Source organism: Osmerus eperlanus, chromosome 1, assembly GCF_963692335.1.
Source record: "Osmerus eperlanus chromosome 1, fOsmEpe2.1, whole genome shotgun sequence".
Taxonomy (NCBI): Eukaryota; Metazoa; Chordata; class Actinopteri; order Osmeriformes; family Osmeridae; genus Osmerus; species Osmerus eperlanus.
The window spans coordinates 9,012,165-9,029,198 of NC_085018.1; the positions used below are offsets into that span (position 1 = coordinate 9,012,165).

Genomic DNA, 17,034 nt, shown 5'->3' on the forward strand with positions numbered 1-17,034 from the left:
CTGAAACGTGGTGTGCATGCCTCATTTTTCATGAGGAACAAAAAAGCCTCAAGGACCCATAAGGTCCGCCATGATGGATTTTCCTGTACTGTGATAATTTGGGAAAACCTTCAGAATTCCTCTTCTCTTGAACCAAAGGTGAAATTGACTTGACATTTGGTACAGATATGTATCATTGACGTATTTAAAAACGTTACTTAAGGCAATTGAATCAAGTACAAAATGGCTGAAATGGGTGTATTTATGTAAATGTCCACATTGCCTCAATATGTTTGTGTCACTAAATCAAATGTATTTTTGAAGGATGGTTCAAACCTAATAAGCTTTAAGGTGACATGCCTCTGAAGTACCATGCAAAGTTTCACATTGATATGTCAAAATATGACTGAATTACAGCTGTTTGAACTTGGACCAAATCTGACAATGCTCGCCATTGGAGAAACAGCTTTTTTTAATTATCCAGTTATTGAACTTTGTGTATTCCATGCCTGGGAATGGCTCAATTGGCTGAGATGTTGTGCTGGTAATCAAGGTTCAATACCAGTCAGAGGCATAGTTTTTAATTTTTTATTCTGACCAAACGGTTTCTAGTCTCCCGATAAATCCTCCGGTTGTAAAACATAGCAATGCGTGTTTATTTGAGCCCATCACAACACTCCGATCATCTGTTTAGCGAGACTGTGTAAACCACTGCAAAACAAGCCAGGTTCACCACAGTAGCTAGCTACTTGTAGTCTACGCATGGTAGAGATAACTCTAATGGTTATCTCTAATGAAGTAAATTAATTGTTCAGGTGGATCCCTTGCCTGTTGCACAAATTCATTTCAGTAACCTGAGCCAGGACACATCCCCACTGATGCTAGGCATGATTTGAAATTTGACAAGTTATGGCACTCCTAACAACCTTTTTAAAAAAACTATGAGTAAGTTATTCTTTACAGCAGCAACCCAGTCATTCCGTTGTCCCGTTTTTATAGGAAATGTACAAGCAGTTTCAACTTTGGACGAATCTTACAATGCTTACCACAGGAGAAACAGCTTATTTTTTTATACAGTAACTGAACATGACAATATTCAGCACTGAGAATATCTCAATGGGCTGGGATGGTGACCTGTAAAGTATAAGGTCGTAGGTTGGAATCCAGCCATAGTCTTTTGGCCTGTCATAATTTTGATTATCTGTTCAGTTCAACAGGATGACATCATTCTGAAGTACCACAAACAATTTCACCTTGGTATGTGAAAATATGATTGAATTAGAGCAGTTTCAACGTTGGCTGAATCTAACAACGCTTACCACAGGAGAAACAGCTTACTTTTTTATACAGTAACTGAACATGATAATATTCAACACTGAGAATAGCTCAATGGGCTGGGATGGTGACCTTTAAAGTATAAGGTTGTAGGTTGTAATCCAGCCATAGTCTTTTGGCCTGTCATAATTTTGATTATCTGTTTAGTTCAACAGGATGACATCATTCTGAAATACGATGCACAATTTCATGCAATTTCACCTTGAAATGTCAACCGTTTCTTAACCTTTGTCCAAAAGCTGACCAAAGCTAATACTCTGCCCTTTCTATTCTTACAATCTCAACAGTTGGTGTGTAGCAGAGAGGATAGAGAGACTGACTTGTAACCTTATGCTCATGAGTTCAAATCCCCATTCAGCCTGGTTGTTGGCCAAACATGAAGTAGTTTTGCTCCCTTGTTGTCCAACTCTCGATCTTCTGCAGTGTACATGTTTATAATATTTTGCCATTTCGCGGAGGAACCCGCATCGCTGCTTGCAGCTATATTTATTATTATTATTGTCATTTGTCTCATGAACACATTGGTAAAACGTTTTGAAATTTGGCATATTGATACAACATGCCACAAATACCGCCCAAACACAGACTGGCCCACATCAGACCATAGGGGGCGCAACAGGCCACGCCCAAATGTCCACTTTTCAAAGTGATGGCATTTCCACCCCATTGCTCCAATTCTTCTGAAACTTGGTGTGCATGCCTCATTTTTCATGAGGAACAAAAAAGCCTCAATGACCCATAAGGTCCACCATGATGGATTTTCCTGTACAGTGATCATTTTGGAAAACCTTCAAAATTTCTCTTCTCTTGAACCAAAGATCTAATTGACTTGGAATTTTGTACAGATATGTATCATTGATGTATTTAAAAACGTTACTTAAGACAGTTGAATCAAATACAAAATGGCTGAAAGGGGTGTATTTATGTAAATGTCCACATTGCCTCAATATGTTTGTGTCACTAAATCAAATGTCATTTTGAATGATGGTTTTTCAAACCTAATAGCCCCCTGAAGTACCCTGCACAGTTTCACCTTGATATGTGAAAATATGACTGAATTACAGCTGTTTGAGCTTGGACCAAATCTGACAATGCTTTCCTTATTTTATTATCCAGTTTTACCTGTATATAACATTTCACTGGGTCTTGTAGCTGTTTGATTGACTGAAATGATTATAAAAATGTTATGTTCTACTAGCCATTTGCCTACTTTTGCAAAACACAGTATTTCCAAGCCCTGATAGTGTAACTGAGAAGACGCAGTAATTCCTCTTTCAAGTAATAAGCCCCCATTCAAGTGTTGAACATTAAATTAGCTGCACGGTCTGTAGAGATATTGGGACAAAGCTGCAATACAGTACATAACAGAAAGTGTTTCATTCTGCAGAAACTGTGTAAATGTTTAATGTAACAAATACATTTTTTTATAACACCTCAATTGTAGCCAACTCACCACCAGGTGGTGATCAGTTGACAGCTTCGCCCCTCTCCTCACCCGAGTGTCCAAGACATTCGGCCTCAGATCCGACGACACGACTACAAAGTCTATCATCGAACTGAGACCTCGGGTGTCCTGGTGCCAAGTGCACATATGGACACCCTTATGCTTGAACATGGTGTTTGTTATGGACAAGCCGTGTCTAGCACAGAAGTCCAACAACAAAACACCACTCGGGTTCAGATCGGGGGGGGGCGTTCCTCCCAATCACGCCCCTCCAGGTCTCACTGTCATTGCCCACATGAGCATTGAAGTCCCCCAGGAGGACGACGGCATCGCTTTCCAGCACCCCCCCCCCCCCCAGAGACTCCAAAAAGGGTGGGTACTCTGCGCTGCCAGTGAGGACCCGTCCCCCCACCCGAAGGCGGAGGGAGGCTACCCTCTCGTCCACCGGGGTGAACCCCAATGTACAGGCGCCGAACAGAGGGGAAACAAGTATTCTCACCCCAGCTCGACGCCTCTCACCGAGGGCAACTCCAGAGTGGAAGAGAGTCCAGCCCCTCTCAAGGAGACTGGTTCCGGAGCCGATGCTGTGCGATGAGGCGAGGCCGACTATATCTAGCCGGAACCTCTCTACCTTGCGCACCAGCTCAGGCTCCTTTCCAGCCAGCGAGGTGACGTTCCATGTCCCTAGAGCTAGCCACTGCACCCGACCCCCATGACCCCTCCTGCAGATGGTGAGCCCACTGGAAGGGGGTCCCACGTTGTCTCTTCGGGCTGTGCCCGGCCGGGCCCCATGGGAAAAGGGCCGGCCACCAGGCGCTCGCCATCGAGCCCCACCCCCGGACCTGGCTCCAGGGGGGGGGGCTCCGGTGACCCGCTTCCGGGCAGGGGCAACTGGGAACCATTGTTCTTTTTCTTCATGGTAGGTTTTTGAGCCACGCTTTGTCTGGTCCTTCACCTGGAACCTGTTTCCTTTGGGTGACCCTACCAGGGGCATAAAGCCCCCGGCAACCTAGCTTCCAGGATCATTAGGACACGCAAACCCCTCCACCGCGGTAAGGTGGTGACTCCGGGAGGGGTGAGTTGGCTACGATGGTGGGGGAAGATGCCGGTCAGGCCTGGCAGGCCCAAACGTAATGTGAGGGTCTGCTGGGAACGGCTGGCAGAATCCCATGTCAGAAGGAGCTTCAACTCCCACCTCCGGGAGAGCTTCGATCATGTCTCAGGGGGGGCCGGGGACATGGAGTCCGAATGGGCCATGTTCCGGGCCTCCATTGTTGAGGCGGCTGACCGGAGCAGCGGCCGCAAGGCGGTCGGTGCATGTCGCGGTGGCAACCCTCGGACCCGGTGGTGGACGCCGGAGGTGAGGGATGCCGTCAAGCTGAAGAAGGAGGCCTATCGGACTTTATTGGCTGGTAGGACTCCAGAGGCAGCTGATGTGTACCGGCAGGCCAAGCAGAAGGCGGCTTTGGCAGTCGCGGAGGCAAAAACCCGGGCGTGGGAGGAGAGGCGAGGCCATGGAGAATGACTTCCGAACGGCTTCGAAAAGGTTCTGGACCACCATCCGGTGACGCCAGAGGGCGAAGCAGTGCACTGTCAACGCTGTATATGGTGGGGATGGTGCGCTGCTGACCTCGATGGGGGACGTCCTGGATCGGTGGAAGGAATACTTTGAAGACCTCCTTAATTCCACCAACACGCTTTCCGACGTGGAGGCAGAGTCTGGGGACATTGGGGGGGGCCTTTCTATCTCTGGGGCTGAGGTCGCCGAGGTGGTTGAAAAGCTCTGCGGTGGCAGGGCCCCTGGGGTGGATGAGGTCTGCCCGGAGTTCCTTAAGGCTCTGGATGTTGTAGGGCTGTCTTGGTTGACACAACTTTGCAACATCGCGTGGACATCGGGGACAGTGTCTCTGGACTGGCAGACCGGTGGGTGGTTCCCCTCTTTAAAAAGGGGGACCGGAGGGTGTGCTCCAACTTTAGGGGGATCACACTCTTCAGCCTCCCTGGGAAAGTCTATTCAGTCCTGGAGAGGAGGGTCCGTCGGATTGTCGAACCTTGGATTCAGGAGGAGCAATGTGTTTTTCGTCCTGGACGTGAAACTGTGGACCAGCTCTACACCCTCAGCAGGGTCCACGAGGGTGCATGGGAGTTCTCCCAACCAGTCTACACATGTTTTGTGGATTTGGAAAAGGCGTTCGACCGTGTCCCTCGGGGGCTCATGTGGGGGGTGCTCCGGGAGTACGGGTACCGGATTCCCTGATCGGGGCTGTTCGGTCCCTGTACGACCGGTGCCAGAGTTTGGTCCGCATTGCCGGTAGTAAGTCGAACTTGTTCCCGGTGAGGGTTGGACTCCACCAGGGCTGCCCTTTGTCACCGATTCTGTTCATAACTTATATGGACAGAATTTCGAGGCGCAGCCAGGGCGTTGAGGGGGTCCGGTTTGGTGACCTCAGGATCGGGTCGCTGCTTTTTGCAGATGATGTGGTCCTGTTGGCTTCATCGGGCCGTGACCTTCAGCTCTCACTGGAGCGGTTCGCAACCGAATGCGAAGCGGCTAGGATGGGAATCAGCACCTCCAAATCTGAGGCCATGGTTATCGACCGGAAAAGGGTGGAGTGCAATCTCCGGGTCTGGGAGGAGATCTTGTCCCAAGCGGAGGAGTTCAAGTATCTCGGGGTCTTGTTCACGAGTGAGGGAAGGATGTAGCGCGAGATTGACAGACGGATCGGTGCGGCGTCCGCAGTGATGCGGGCTCTGCATCGGTCCATCGTGGTGAAGAAGGAGCTGAGTCGAAAGGCGAAGCTCTCTATTTACCAGTCGATGTACGTTCCTACCCTCACCTATGGTCACGAACTGTGGGTAGTGACCGAAAGAACAAGATCGCGAATACAAGCGGCCGAAATGAGTTCTCCACATGGTGTCCGGGCTCTCCCTTAGAGATAGGGTGAGAAGCTCGGTCATCCGGGAGGGGCTCAGAGTAGAACTGCTGCTCCTCCGTGTCGAGAGGGGCCAGTTGAGGTGGCTCGGGCATCTGATAAGGATGCCTCCTGGACGCCTCCCTGGTGAGGTGTTCTGGGCACGTCCCACTGGGAAGAGGCCCCGGGGAAGACCCAGGACACGCTGGAGGGACTATGTCTCTCGGCTGGCCTGGGAATGCCTCGGGGTCCCCCAGGAAGAGCTGGTGGAAGTGGTCGGGGAGAGGGAAGTCTGGGCCTCCCTGCTTAGGTTGCTGCCCCCATGAACCGACCCCCGGAAAAGCGGCAGATGATGGATGGATGGATGATTTCATTTAATAATTTAATTTGAATAGTTTTCACACCTATCATAGTCAAAGTCATAGTTAAAACATTTATTTTTTAAAGAGCCGTTTGGGAGCCAAAAGAGCCAGCTCTTTTCAGTGAGCTGTGTCAAACGAGCCGACTCACGAAAAAGAGCCGGAATGCCCATCACTAGTTCTAATGACGACACAGCTATTTCATGATTGGCCAGACTCACACACGACAACTTTGACGCGTGTTTTGTAATTATTCTGACACCTTCAGTTTCGCCAATGCTCAAATCCGGACCAAACAGTTTAATTGAATTAAAAATGTGTTGAAGAAAGGGTTTTAGTCCGCCTCTTCACTAACGGAAAGACTAAAGACATATGCTTCTCTGTTTTCCAAAAACTGACACATGGGAACGCCCTCCTCTACGGGGAAAGCCCTCTCCGAACTCTCCGAGAGCCCTCGGAGAGCCCCGGAGAGCTCGACGTGCACCTCCTGAATTTTCTAACTCTCCGTCGTAATTTCGGATAGTTACGGATACCCCTTGGCTGTGATTGGTCAGTATTAAGAACCGCTTGCGTCAGGGGCGGGGTTGCTGTGATAAACAGGATGAACAGAATCCTTTGACCGCCATTGCTGTATGTTTTTACAATTCATATTTCAGCTAAACAGTACATGTAAATCAGCATCTGAATTCAAATGTGACGAGAAATGGGCAGTGTAGTTGCTGAAAATGTGCGGATTTTATTGATGAAACGGCTAATTTGTAAATTTGCTTTGATAACCTAGGTAAATAAACACTCGACGACGACTTACAAAAAACCGTTGCGCCACCTACTCTTCTGGCGGTGAATTGTTTTCAGCACCCACAGCCTACGGAGAAACCATAAACGCAGTCTATCCGTCCGTATCCGTCCGTATCCGTAAGCCCGCCCATCCGTAAACGGAGTCGGAGAAGCATATTGCGGCCTTAAGTTTAATTATAAATAAAGTAAAGTAAGCAAACAGCGCTTGATTGGCCATGACTGACGTCAATGCAGCAAACCACGAGAAGCTGGAATGTCCGACTTCACAGAGCCGTTTTTTAACAACTCCCCGACTGCAAGCGGCTACTCTCGCCAGTCGTTTCATGCAGCCGCAGTCCAGAACGCACCTGTAGTTTTCACGTGACGTCACGAGATTGTGGATTTGTGCCATTAACCCTTATGTTTACCATCTCTGGGGAGGGCAAACAATGCCAGCCATCCAAATATACACGTATTTGCAGCTAACACTTCCTCAAGCTCAAGTAAAGTTAAACACAAGAATATACAGGTATATTAATTATGGTACTTTTTCTATAAAACACATCTTTATGCAATTGGACGGTTTGACATAGTTTGTTGTGTATCAAGGTGACCAACTGCAGTGGTCATAGTGAGTTAAAGTTAGCTAGTTAGCTAAATAGTTGGGTTGTTGTGTTAGACACAACTAAACTCAAAACGCATTTGGAATTAAATGATTTGGAAATCCCTTTACACCGATATTCAACTGAATGTAAAACAAAGACAATGTGTGAGGCTTGTGTTAAGACTGGTTTTTCATACTAATATAGTATATGTATATACTATATATACATATACATATACTATATGGATCGCAAATGGCAAACACTTGCAGTTTGTGCCCATATCTTTTCTTTAGCTAAGAGGTGATCCAAAGAAACATGGGAAGGTAAATTTTCCGGCTTTTGCTGCGTCTCAACGGTGTGAGCCGCTATCGCCAGCAGCTTTCTGTCCTCCAGGTCACCGCGGATGTCACGTGACTGAAAACTATGAATATACTGAAATGACTTCCGGATATACTGAAATGACTTCCGGAAATAGTGAAAATGTTCTCGCACACTTACATTCTCAAAGCTTCCTACTCATCCTTATAAAACTTTTGAGTGTTTCATATATGAGTGTGTGAATGGCTTTTCACATATGTTGATGTGAGTTTTCAGTAGTATGAATGCGTGCGAGAACCTTTCACATGTGAAAGTGAATGCGTTTCATGTGTCGCTGTCAGCATTTCACCGATGTGGATATGTATGTATAACTTTTAACATTTGAATAATGAATGCGTTTCTTATGTGTCGATGCGAGCATTTCAGATATGTGGATGTGAGTTTTCAGTAGTATGAATGTGTGTGAACGTTTCATATGTGGATGTGTATGTGTTTGTGTAAGGACAGTCTGAATTATTTCCTAAATGGCCCCTCATACCATGGAGCTATACCCCACTTTTCTCAGGATATCATTTTTTGTCAAGTAATTTGAATGTTGCATTCGAAAGAGGAGGCAAAGAAAATACACACTGCTGGGTGTTCGATTTTTTTTAAGTCGCTTTTTTGTTCTTAAAAGCCTTTTAAAATGTCAATGACGTCATACAATCAGCATTCATTAGCAGAATGCTAGCGTGTTATGGGCAACAACTACTCACCCTGTAAGAAATCGAAAGGACATAAGTACTCGTTCATTCAACTTTAGTCCTATAATCCATGTTGAACTTGCAAAAGATACAATCAAATCTGAGATTTCTCAACGACAATCAGGCAAAAGAGACAAATTTAGCCGTCTAGCTCCATAGACTCCCATTCATTTTGCACTCGCCCGCGATCACCCCCAGTGGAACTTTTGTGGAACTGCAACCAAATTCGGTACAATGGGGAGTGAACAGGCTCTCTGTAGACGGGCTCTGGTTTCGCGCTCTAGCTTGCCTCACTGCGCCACTGAGCACTTTCCATAGAAATGAATGGGGATGCCATCTTTAAAGAGCAGGCTCGCTGTGTCTACTTTATAAGTCTATGGTGAAAACCTACAAACGCTTCTAGACGTGAAGGAGATTTGGAAAAGGAGGATAGAAATAAGGAATGAAAGACTTGCAGAGGGCACCAGAAGACGAAGGATCTGAAAAGCATGGGAGTCACAGAGCACCATGCAGGTTATGGGTGAATAATATATTGGTTCGAGTGGGACTTGCAGAGACTCTCAGCACTTATGTAATGATGGTAAGACAATTCACCCCCCAGAAAGCATCTTAACACCAATTATTCTACAATAATTCAGAAGCAAGCATTTATTCACATTTAATCTGCATTAATGTGTATAATATTTAAAAGTACACTGTTACATATTAAGTAACATCAATTTGTAATTTGGTATTTAGTAGCCTACATGTCAATGTGTGTGTCTCACAGGCATACGCCCATCAGAATCAGAATCAGAAGAATCATAGAAGACATTCTATCAACACATATTATTACTATATTGAGATATTAATCTCAATATAGTAATTTGGGGAATAATGGAACTTCAAATTATTTGTATTTTTTTCTTGCAACCGGACGATGCCTCTGTTCATACATTGACTATGACAACACAAATCGGTCTCTATGCTGTCCCTGTCCCTATTGCAGGCTCGTTCTATGAAACAATGTGGCAATGGTTATTAATGTCACAGTATTAACATTTTCATAAGCATACAGTACGTAGTCACATGGAAGGGTCACAAAGAATATTAGTGGACTCCTAACGACAAAGTGGGCACTAGCAACCTTAGTTGATCTGTCAGATTATCTGTGAGTGTCAGATCCATGTCGCATGCTGACAGGGCTGCCAACATTTAAAAAAAACCTTGGAGTGAGATTTGGTGCAAAATGTTGCTGCGCACCCCCCCCCCCCCCCCCAAGACGAGCTTTCACGGGTATTCGCGCGTCTATGTTGCTTAACTCGGTGTGCCTCGTCCATTACTGTTTACAACATTAGCAGGACTACTTGGTTGGCGTTGCCTTCTCAGCGTGAGAAATACAAGGTGTGGCGTGAGAGCGTGTGAAATGGTTGAAATGCGTGAGATGCGTTGGCAGCCCTGTGTTGACCACCTGTTGATAGTTCTATTTCAAGTTTGAAATAAATCCAAGACACTCACAAATCTACAAGACAATGCCCTGTTACTAATTATTTTTGCTTTGAAAACAGCTAAGATTAGTATTGTTCTGAGTTTTCACTTTCTTTTGTGGCTTATTTAGCACCAGTGTAAAATTGTGGCACATAGTTTGAGAATGGGAATTAGGTCATTTAATGCCCTATTAACCTACATAATCAAAAATAAAATCTCCTCTTTCTCATTCTACATTACATCTGACTGTCAGTCAGAGTTTAATTTACATTTCATCTCAACTAAACTGTCATGAATTAAAACTGAAGCTTCAGTTGTTTTAAGTAGGTTTAAAACAGCCTCTGTTGAAAGTCACAGTGGATAACACCTGGATGACACTGACACATGAAAAAACTGTAAAGCAACTGAAGCTTCAGTTTTAATTCATGACAGTTTAGTTGAGATGAAATGTAAATTAAACTCTGACTGACAGTCACAGTCTGGCTTTAACTGAAGGACAGTACATTGCTCAAGCTAGAATGTTTGTATTTTAATTGTAGGCTGCTCATGAAGTCAGTTTAATAACTTTGTGAACCTCATTCTAGGTATTTGGCTTGGGCTCTGTGGCGCAGGTAGTGACAGGACAAGGAGCGTTCGGGGAATACCTCAGTATCAACTTGGGGTTTGGCCTGGGTGTGGCTATGGGAGTGCACATTGGCGGTAGGATCTCTGGTAGGAACTTCCACATACTTCGACATGGGCCAAGGTTACACAGAAACATGTGGGAGAATTACTTTAGCTGATAAAAGTGAAACTACTATAATTTCAATTAGAGGGTATTATTTGTTAACACTTTTGTGATAGTAAGTTATAAGAATTGAGGTCTTATAACATGTGACTTGAAACTAGTCCTTTATGTGTGTTTGACATGTTCTTCTATGTCTTTTAGGGGCCCATATGAATGCAGCTGTATCATTTACCATGTGTATATTTGGCCGACTCAGTTGGAAGATGCTGCCCCTGTACATCCTCACTCAGTTCATTGGTTCATTCTTAGCAGCTGGAACTGTTTATACTCTTTACTATGGTAAGAACAGCAAGAAGTAATTGCTTACAATGACCCTGAAAGTGAGTCAAGTGGTAGATTTTGCCTATGTCTCGCTACTACTTACACTTGATGTAACACTGTCTTAGAAACATTTCACACGTTCAACATGTTCTATTACTGTTGCTTTCTTTGTGCTTACTCCATCTAATTGTTAACTTTTCTCCCCAGATGCCATTTATCACTATTGTGGAGGGAATTTTACTGTCACTGGACCCAAAGCCACAGCTGGGATCTTTTCCACCTACCCAGCACATTATCTCTCATTACACACTGGATTCCTTGACCAAGTGAGTGAAAGGACGTTCTGCTGGAATTCTTTTTTAACAAGACTCTGAACCAATGACTTTGAAGTCAAAGCTTTCTCTGGGCAAAACACTAGTAAAATACTTCTGATTTCAAAATAACTAGTTTAAAAATAACTAGTGTAAGAACTGAGAATATAAGTTCTGCACATGAATCCCCCACACATTTCCAGAATATACAGAATTGTAACTTTTTTTAAATTCATATTTTGAAAAAGCAAGCATCTGAAAATAAACAAAAAAACACAAATACATATCTCATTGTAACAACAATTCAACAGACAAGAGTACAGAACCAAGAATGCTACCCTGGGGCACCTCATATGAATTGAACGGAAGTATTTTCTGTTTGTGGATGTGTGTTTACCAGGTGTTGGGCACTGCCATGTTGTTGCTGTGTCTGATGGCTCTATCAGACCAGAAGAACCAGCCGGCTTCTTCTGGTGGAGAACCTATAGCAGTGGGGCTACTGGTGCTCCTTGTAGGGATCTCCCTGGGCAGTAATAGTGGCTATGCCATCAACCCCACTAGGGACCTCGGGCCCAGAATCTTCACTGCGATTGCAGGTTGGGGGCAAGAAGTTTTTAGGTTTGTACCTGAGTTGGATGCAAATGTTGGGAGCATTATACAATGTGCAGGTGTTCCGTAGTTGAAACAATTATGGTGTTCAAAATATACAGTATACTTTTTTTTTGTGTCTAATTCCAGAAGTTTTTCACCAAGTTTTTCCGTAGTTGAAACAATTATGGTGTTCAAAATATACAGTATACTTTTTTTTTGTGTCTAATTCCAGAAGTTTTTCCAATATCCTTTTATATGCCTTCATTATTTGAATATTACTCTTTATCATGCTCCTTTGATGCAGAATAAAAAGAAAACTCTTTATTTTTCCTTTGTACAGGGCGGATAAGGGTTGGTGGTGGGTACCTGTTGTAGCCCCACTAGTGGGTGGAGTAATAGGTGCGGCCATCTACAAAGTGTTTGTGGAACTGCATCACCCTCCCAGCCATAACCAGAGGGAGCTAGTGGAACAGGAAGAGGCTGACCCTCTGAAGCAGAAGAGCATTTGCACCGAAGTGTGTGTGTGAGATTTAGTTTAGTGTGTGAAGAAACAGAAGAATACAAAAGAAACACTCCAAATCTAATGAAGGAACACAGACAACAGGAGAGAAGGAGATTTAATGTCATTGACATAAGTCCAGGCAATTCTCCTGTTTAAGCATTTTTTTTGTATTTGATCTAATGTTGCAGAAAGGCCTAAAACAATATGTAGTGAACCAACGTTTCCCTTAAAGTACAGAAAAGACTGTTACTCCAACTACAATATATGTATTACAGACAAAATGAATAAATCAAGAAGAACAGAGAATTTGGATTGTGTTGATGGGACTCGACCAATGATAATGCGATTCCCCAAGGCTACCTTAGAAATCTGTGGGAGCTCCTAGAAAAAACCATGTGCCAACGCTTGGCAAAGATCACAAGGCAAAAATCATTATAGAACAGGACAATGCATTAGTGTCTTACTGCTTAAAGTTAATTGGATTAACATAGTCATATAGACACATTCAATATGAAAGAGTCAGAAAGAGAGGCGATCCTCTGATCCTCAAGGTTTCCGATACAGCACAGTAGCAGCATTACCAAAGAAAACAAATAATCTGAACCCAATCACCAGCATTGCCACAGATAAACACATATGCACACACAAACACGTACAATGGGTTAATAAATGATAAATATGCAGGAAAAGAGAATGCAAGCCCATCCTTTAGAGGACAACAATGAAATATTTAACTGGAGTCTCTATTTTTCTTCTTTAAGGACTGGAAGCAGCAATGTCTTCTCTTATCACTGCTTTTGAAAAAAGCCACTCAGTGGCCACTTGCAAACATAAAAAGTCAGCATTAGCAATTCGTTCAGCCAAAGAAGGTACCATATTTTAATTGTTCATCGCTTAGTTCCACTGTGCCTCCCGGAACTCCCCTGCCCCTTGGTTGTAGTCCCAGTACCTCCTCCTACCCCTGCCTGAGTAGACTGCTTCTTTTTGGGGGCCGGGAGCTTGGTTTTGCCCTTGAAGGCCCTGATGGGGTCCAGCTTGTTGATGTGCGGTTCCCCAGCAGGGTCGGCTATATTGGGGTCACAGTGGAACGTGAGGGGCTGATAGAGAGCTGCCCACTGCTGTGAGTGAGAGAGACAGTGGTAGCATTGAACATTTGATTAGGATTTGGAAAGTGGATAGTTTACATTAAGCCCATCACTATGAGATCATTGTATTTGATGAGATAACTGTATATGATTATTTAGGATCTTGATATGACACAACTTTCTATGCACATAATGTCATTTTGTGTCCAATTATTTGCCATCATTTGACTCAATAACAATATTAAGAACCTACAGTGAGACGATATATAATGTTGCCTCATAGCAGACCTTTTTGGGTTATTGAAGTAAATGCAATTTTATTTTGAAATTAGGTAAGCTAGTTGTTTAACAAACCTTAAAGATTCCTACACAGATGTCCCTACAACATGTTTGCTTCAATGTATTATTTACAATCCCCAATACTTACTTTCTTCTTAATAAAGGGTGTGTCATGTTTTTATCTTAACGTATTTACTGTTCTGTGGTTAAAGGGAATACTACTTTTACATTGCGAATTATTTTGGGGGATTGCTTTTAGAACAAGTGGATATGGTCTGTAGTATTTGGTATTTCAATATATTTTTACATTGTCGCTTAATGTGCTTTGGCAACAAGTGGTGGCATCAAGTGGTGAATCAAATGCAGTGAGATACATGGCATACAAGAAATATTTTGTTAATTTGTACTCAACATAAGTAGGGTGCAGGTATAGAGATATCAAGGTAAGTTAACCCTTGTGTTATCTTCGGGTCATTCTGACCCATCAGTCATTGTGACCCACCGTCGTATTGCGACAACTTTACTGCATACAAAAACAAAGTGAAGCATTTTCTTTTAACCGTCGGGCTGTCTCAGACCCTCCACATTGCGAAGGTTAAAATAAAATTATTTTTATTTGTTTTTTGTTTGGTAAAATTGGGTAAACACAACGATGGTTCATTATGAACCTTTGGGTCATGTGACCCGAAGGCAGCACAAGGGTTAAAGGGTAGCTTCACTGAACGCAGATAGAGGGCCAAGGCAATTCCTAGGAAAGTAGCCAGATGGCTAAGGACCTCACTCTCATACCTTGGCCTGGGGGCTGAGTCCATAGGGAGTGAATGAGTACTGCCACTCGGGCAAGCCCAGGTGGGTGATCATAAGGCGGTAGTAGGCAGTAAAGGTGGGTGTCATGTAGTGCCAATACAAAGAGCGGTCCAGGAACCACACATCACATTGTTGGGCGACCACACCTGGAATCAATGTTAGGGTGGAGTCAAAAAACAGATATGAGTTTCTGTGATGCAGCCTACCGTTTCAAATTACTATGAAGTACTGTCAATTCAGGATTCCAAAAAACTATCATTCTAAATTACAATGATACAGTATATACATGTTGGAAAGGATGCATTTATATTATACTATTTATGATTATTCAATTAACTGAACTGCATTGTTAACGATATTGGGCTGTTGCATCTTTGAATATAATTTTCAGATGTGAAGATTTCAGACCAGAAGATGACTATGTACCTTTTTCACAGTCTTTGTACACCAGACAGACTTTTCCATTTCCATTGCAGGGGTCAAGCTCAAAAATACGGCTTCTTGAATCAAAGCAAGGCTTCGCTAGACCGACATCTGGCTCTATGAATGAAAACGCAAGGCCAAAGAGAGAAAGAGAGGGACTTTAAATCCTAGCTGTAAGAATCATCATAAATACAAACACAAACCCTTTTCTCACCTTCGGTTTCATCCTCCCCATAGTGCAAGTCGGCCAATGTGGGTGCACTAGGGAGGGAGAACAAAGACGACGACTGAGACAGTGGTTTTAGTTTGGTTATGCTGTTGACCACCATACAGCCCACAGGCACCGGCTCATCTGAAAGAAGGACAAAAACATCAGAAAGGATAATGTCTGTGCAGTGGCGATTTTAGACTATTTTTAGGGGTGCTCAAGCACAACTTAATTTCATCTCAGCACCCCTAAAAATAAAAAATAAATAAAAAATAATACATTTGAAATAAAATTGAATTATTATGAATTATTATTATTATCCTAAATACGTTTTAGTGCTCTAACGTAAGAGTCTGCAAACGTGTCTGTTAGTGACAGATGACAAACAATTACAGGTTCAAAGGGCTTTAAACAGGTTTAATATCCAGTGTCGCCATGCACCTTTAACGTTGGTAGTCTGCCAGTAAAACCAAAGGAGAAGAAGTAGGTAGTTAATTTCATGGCGCAGATTTCAGTTTTTTCATTCATTCAATATTTTGCATAATAATAAATAAATCTATTAATTGTTATTCAGTGAAATTAGTGATGTATTAGCAAGGGGGTTTAACACTTTTGCAAGGCACTGTATCCATGTCACATTCTCATTGGGGGCTGAGCCCCCCTAAAGGTCTGATCCTAGAATCGCCCCTGTCTATGTGGCAGGTAACTTTGTGCTGTGGTAGCTTTGCCTCTTACGTCCTTCAGAGATGTTAAAATGCATGGCTATCATGTATTCACTTTGAAGAATGTAAAATTCTACCCGCATGAAAAGGACCATGATTCCATAAATGTTCTGAATTGGATAGAGTCCCTGCTGCAGAAACCTACTGTCCAGTTTGACACTCCATGTAAGAGTTAGGCCGTCTGTTGTCAGATAGAAGTCTCGGAAGTCCTCAGGAAGAGCACAATTGTTGTTCTGAAGGAAACATGTCTTCGTAAATTATTCAGTACTTTGCATAATGTTGTCTTAGTATGCTCTACTACAAAACACACACAGTACACTTTGTAAGAGTTGTACGCACATACTGAATTGTCACAATTCAATCTCCCATTAGGCTTAGAAGTATAACATTAACTATTAGCTATAATCGTCTAAAACACGAATCTATTTACTGTCTAGTAAATAGCTAGCTATAGGCTAGGCCTAGCTATAGATGATTTGTGAGAATCCAACACTACACATGGTTGGAATAAAGCCAAGCTACATGTTTCTGGAACATATGTCAACTCCACACCTCACATATGCTGAATTACGTTTATCGGGAATATACATAATTCTGAAATATGACATTTCTCATTGAATTAGTGTACCTGTTCCCATGACAGCAGACTCCGCTTCTCCGCAGGCTCTCTCTCCACAAAACGGATGTCCATCACTCCAGGCATACTTTCTATCACAGTTAATTAATTTTTTGTTAACAATATAAAACTGTGTTGTATGGACTATTGATAGCTGAGTAGCCTTATAGGTAGCTAGCAGAACAAGCTTGTAAATGATCAAAATAAGAATGCCAAAGCAATAATAGACAACTACTGTAGGCTCTACCACTAAGAAGAGGATGCTTACCAAGCATTCGAGTAATACCCAGTGTCAGTCTTTCAGCAACAACTTTCAATGTTAATCCTTCTCTTGCTTCTTCCATTTCACTGAGGGAAAATTGGGTCAGAGATAAATATTATTGATGATATCAGTGACCAGTGTTAACTGTTGTAAGGTTTCTGATGACACTGGACAGCTAGCCCGAGTAGCACTTCGCTCGCCACCAAAACATAGCTAACATACACCAACCAAGGGAAATGTA

The 17,034-nt window shown here is 43.3% G+C and overlaps 2 protein-coding genes across 2 annotated transcripts; one reads left to right on the plus strand and one right to left on the minus strand.

Annotated features, from left to right (window-relative positions):
• Positions 1-8,779: 8,779 nt before the first annotated feature.
• aqp7 (aquaporin 7) lies at positions 8,780-13,932 on the plus strand. The gene is made up of 6 exons (XM_062457958.1): positions 8,780-9,052; positions 10,524-10,650; positions 10,868-11,005; positions 11,195-11,313; positions 11,699-11,916; positions 12,230-13,932. The coding sequence occupies exons 1-6, from the start codon at positions 8,915-8,917 to the stop codon at positions 12,414-12,416; spliced, it is 927 nt and encodes a 308-aa protein (XP_062313942.1). The 5' UTR covers positions 8,780-8,914; the 3' UTR covers positions 12,417-13,932.
• Positions 13,279-17,008, minus strand: tpgs2 (tubulin polyglutamylase complex subunit 2). Its single transcript, XM_062457972.1, has 7 exons — positions 16,800-17,008; positions 16,544-16,623; positions 16,061-16,148; positions 15,200-15,337; positions 14,989-15,102; positions 14,545-14,708; positions 13,279-13,509 (listed from the first exon to the last, which is right to left on the minus strand). The coding sequence occupies exons 1-7, from the start codon at positions 16,873-16,875 to the stop codon at positions 13,279-13,281; spliced, it is 891 nt and encodes a 296-aa protein (XP_062313956.1). The 5' UTR covers positions 16,876-17,008.
• Between the last annotated feature and the right edge of the window lie 26 nt (positions 17,009-17,034).

Bases quoted from the DNA above. Each gene is read 5' to 3' on its own strand.
- aqp7 (XM_062457958.1), top strand. From the start codon at position 8,915: ATGAAAGACTTGCAGAGGGCACCAGAAGACGAAGGATCTGAAAAGCAT. The intron at 9,053-10,523 runs GTAAGACAATTC...ACCTCATTCTAG, and splicing joins TCAGCACTTATGTAATGATG to GTATTTGGCTTGGGCTCTGT. The intron at 11,917-12,229 runs GTTTGTACCTGA...TCCTTTGTACAG, and splicing joins TGGGGGCAAGAAGTTTTTAG to GGCGGATAAGGGTTGGTGGT.
- tpgs2 (XM_062457972.1), bottom strand. From the start codon at position 16,875: ATGGAAGAAGCAAGAGAAGGATTAACATTGAAAGTTGTTGCTGAAAGA. The intron at 15,338-16,060 runs GTAGGTTTCTGC...TCCTTCTTTCAG, and splicing joins ATGGAGTGTCAAACTGGACA to ATGAGCCGGTGCCTGTGGGC. The intron at 14,709-14,988 runs GTACATAGTCAT...CATTGATTCCAG, and splicing joins GTACAAAGACTGTGAAAAAG to GTGTGGTCGCCCAACAATGT.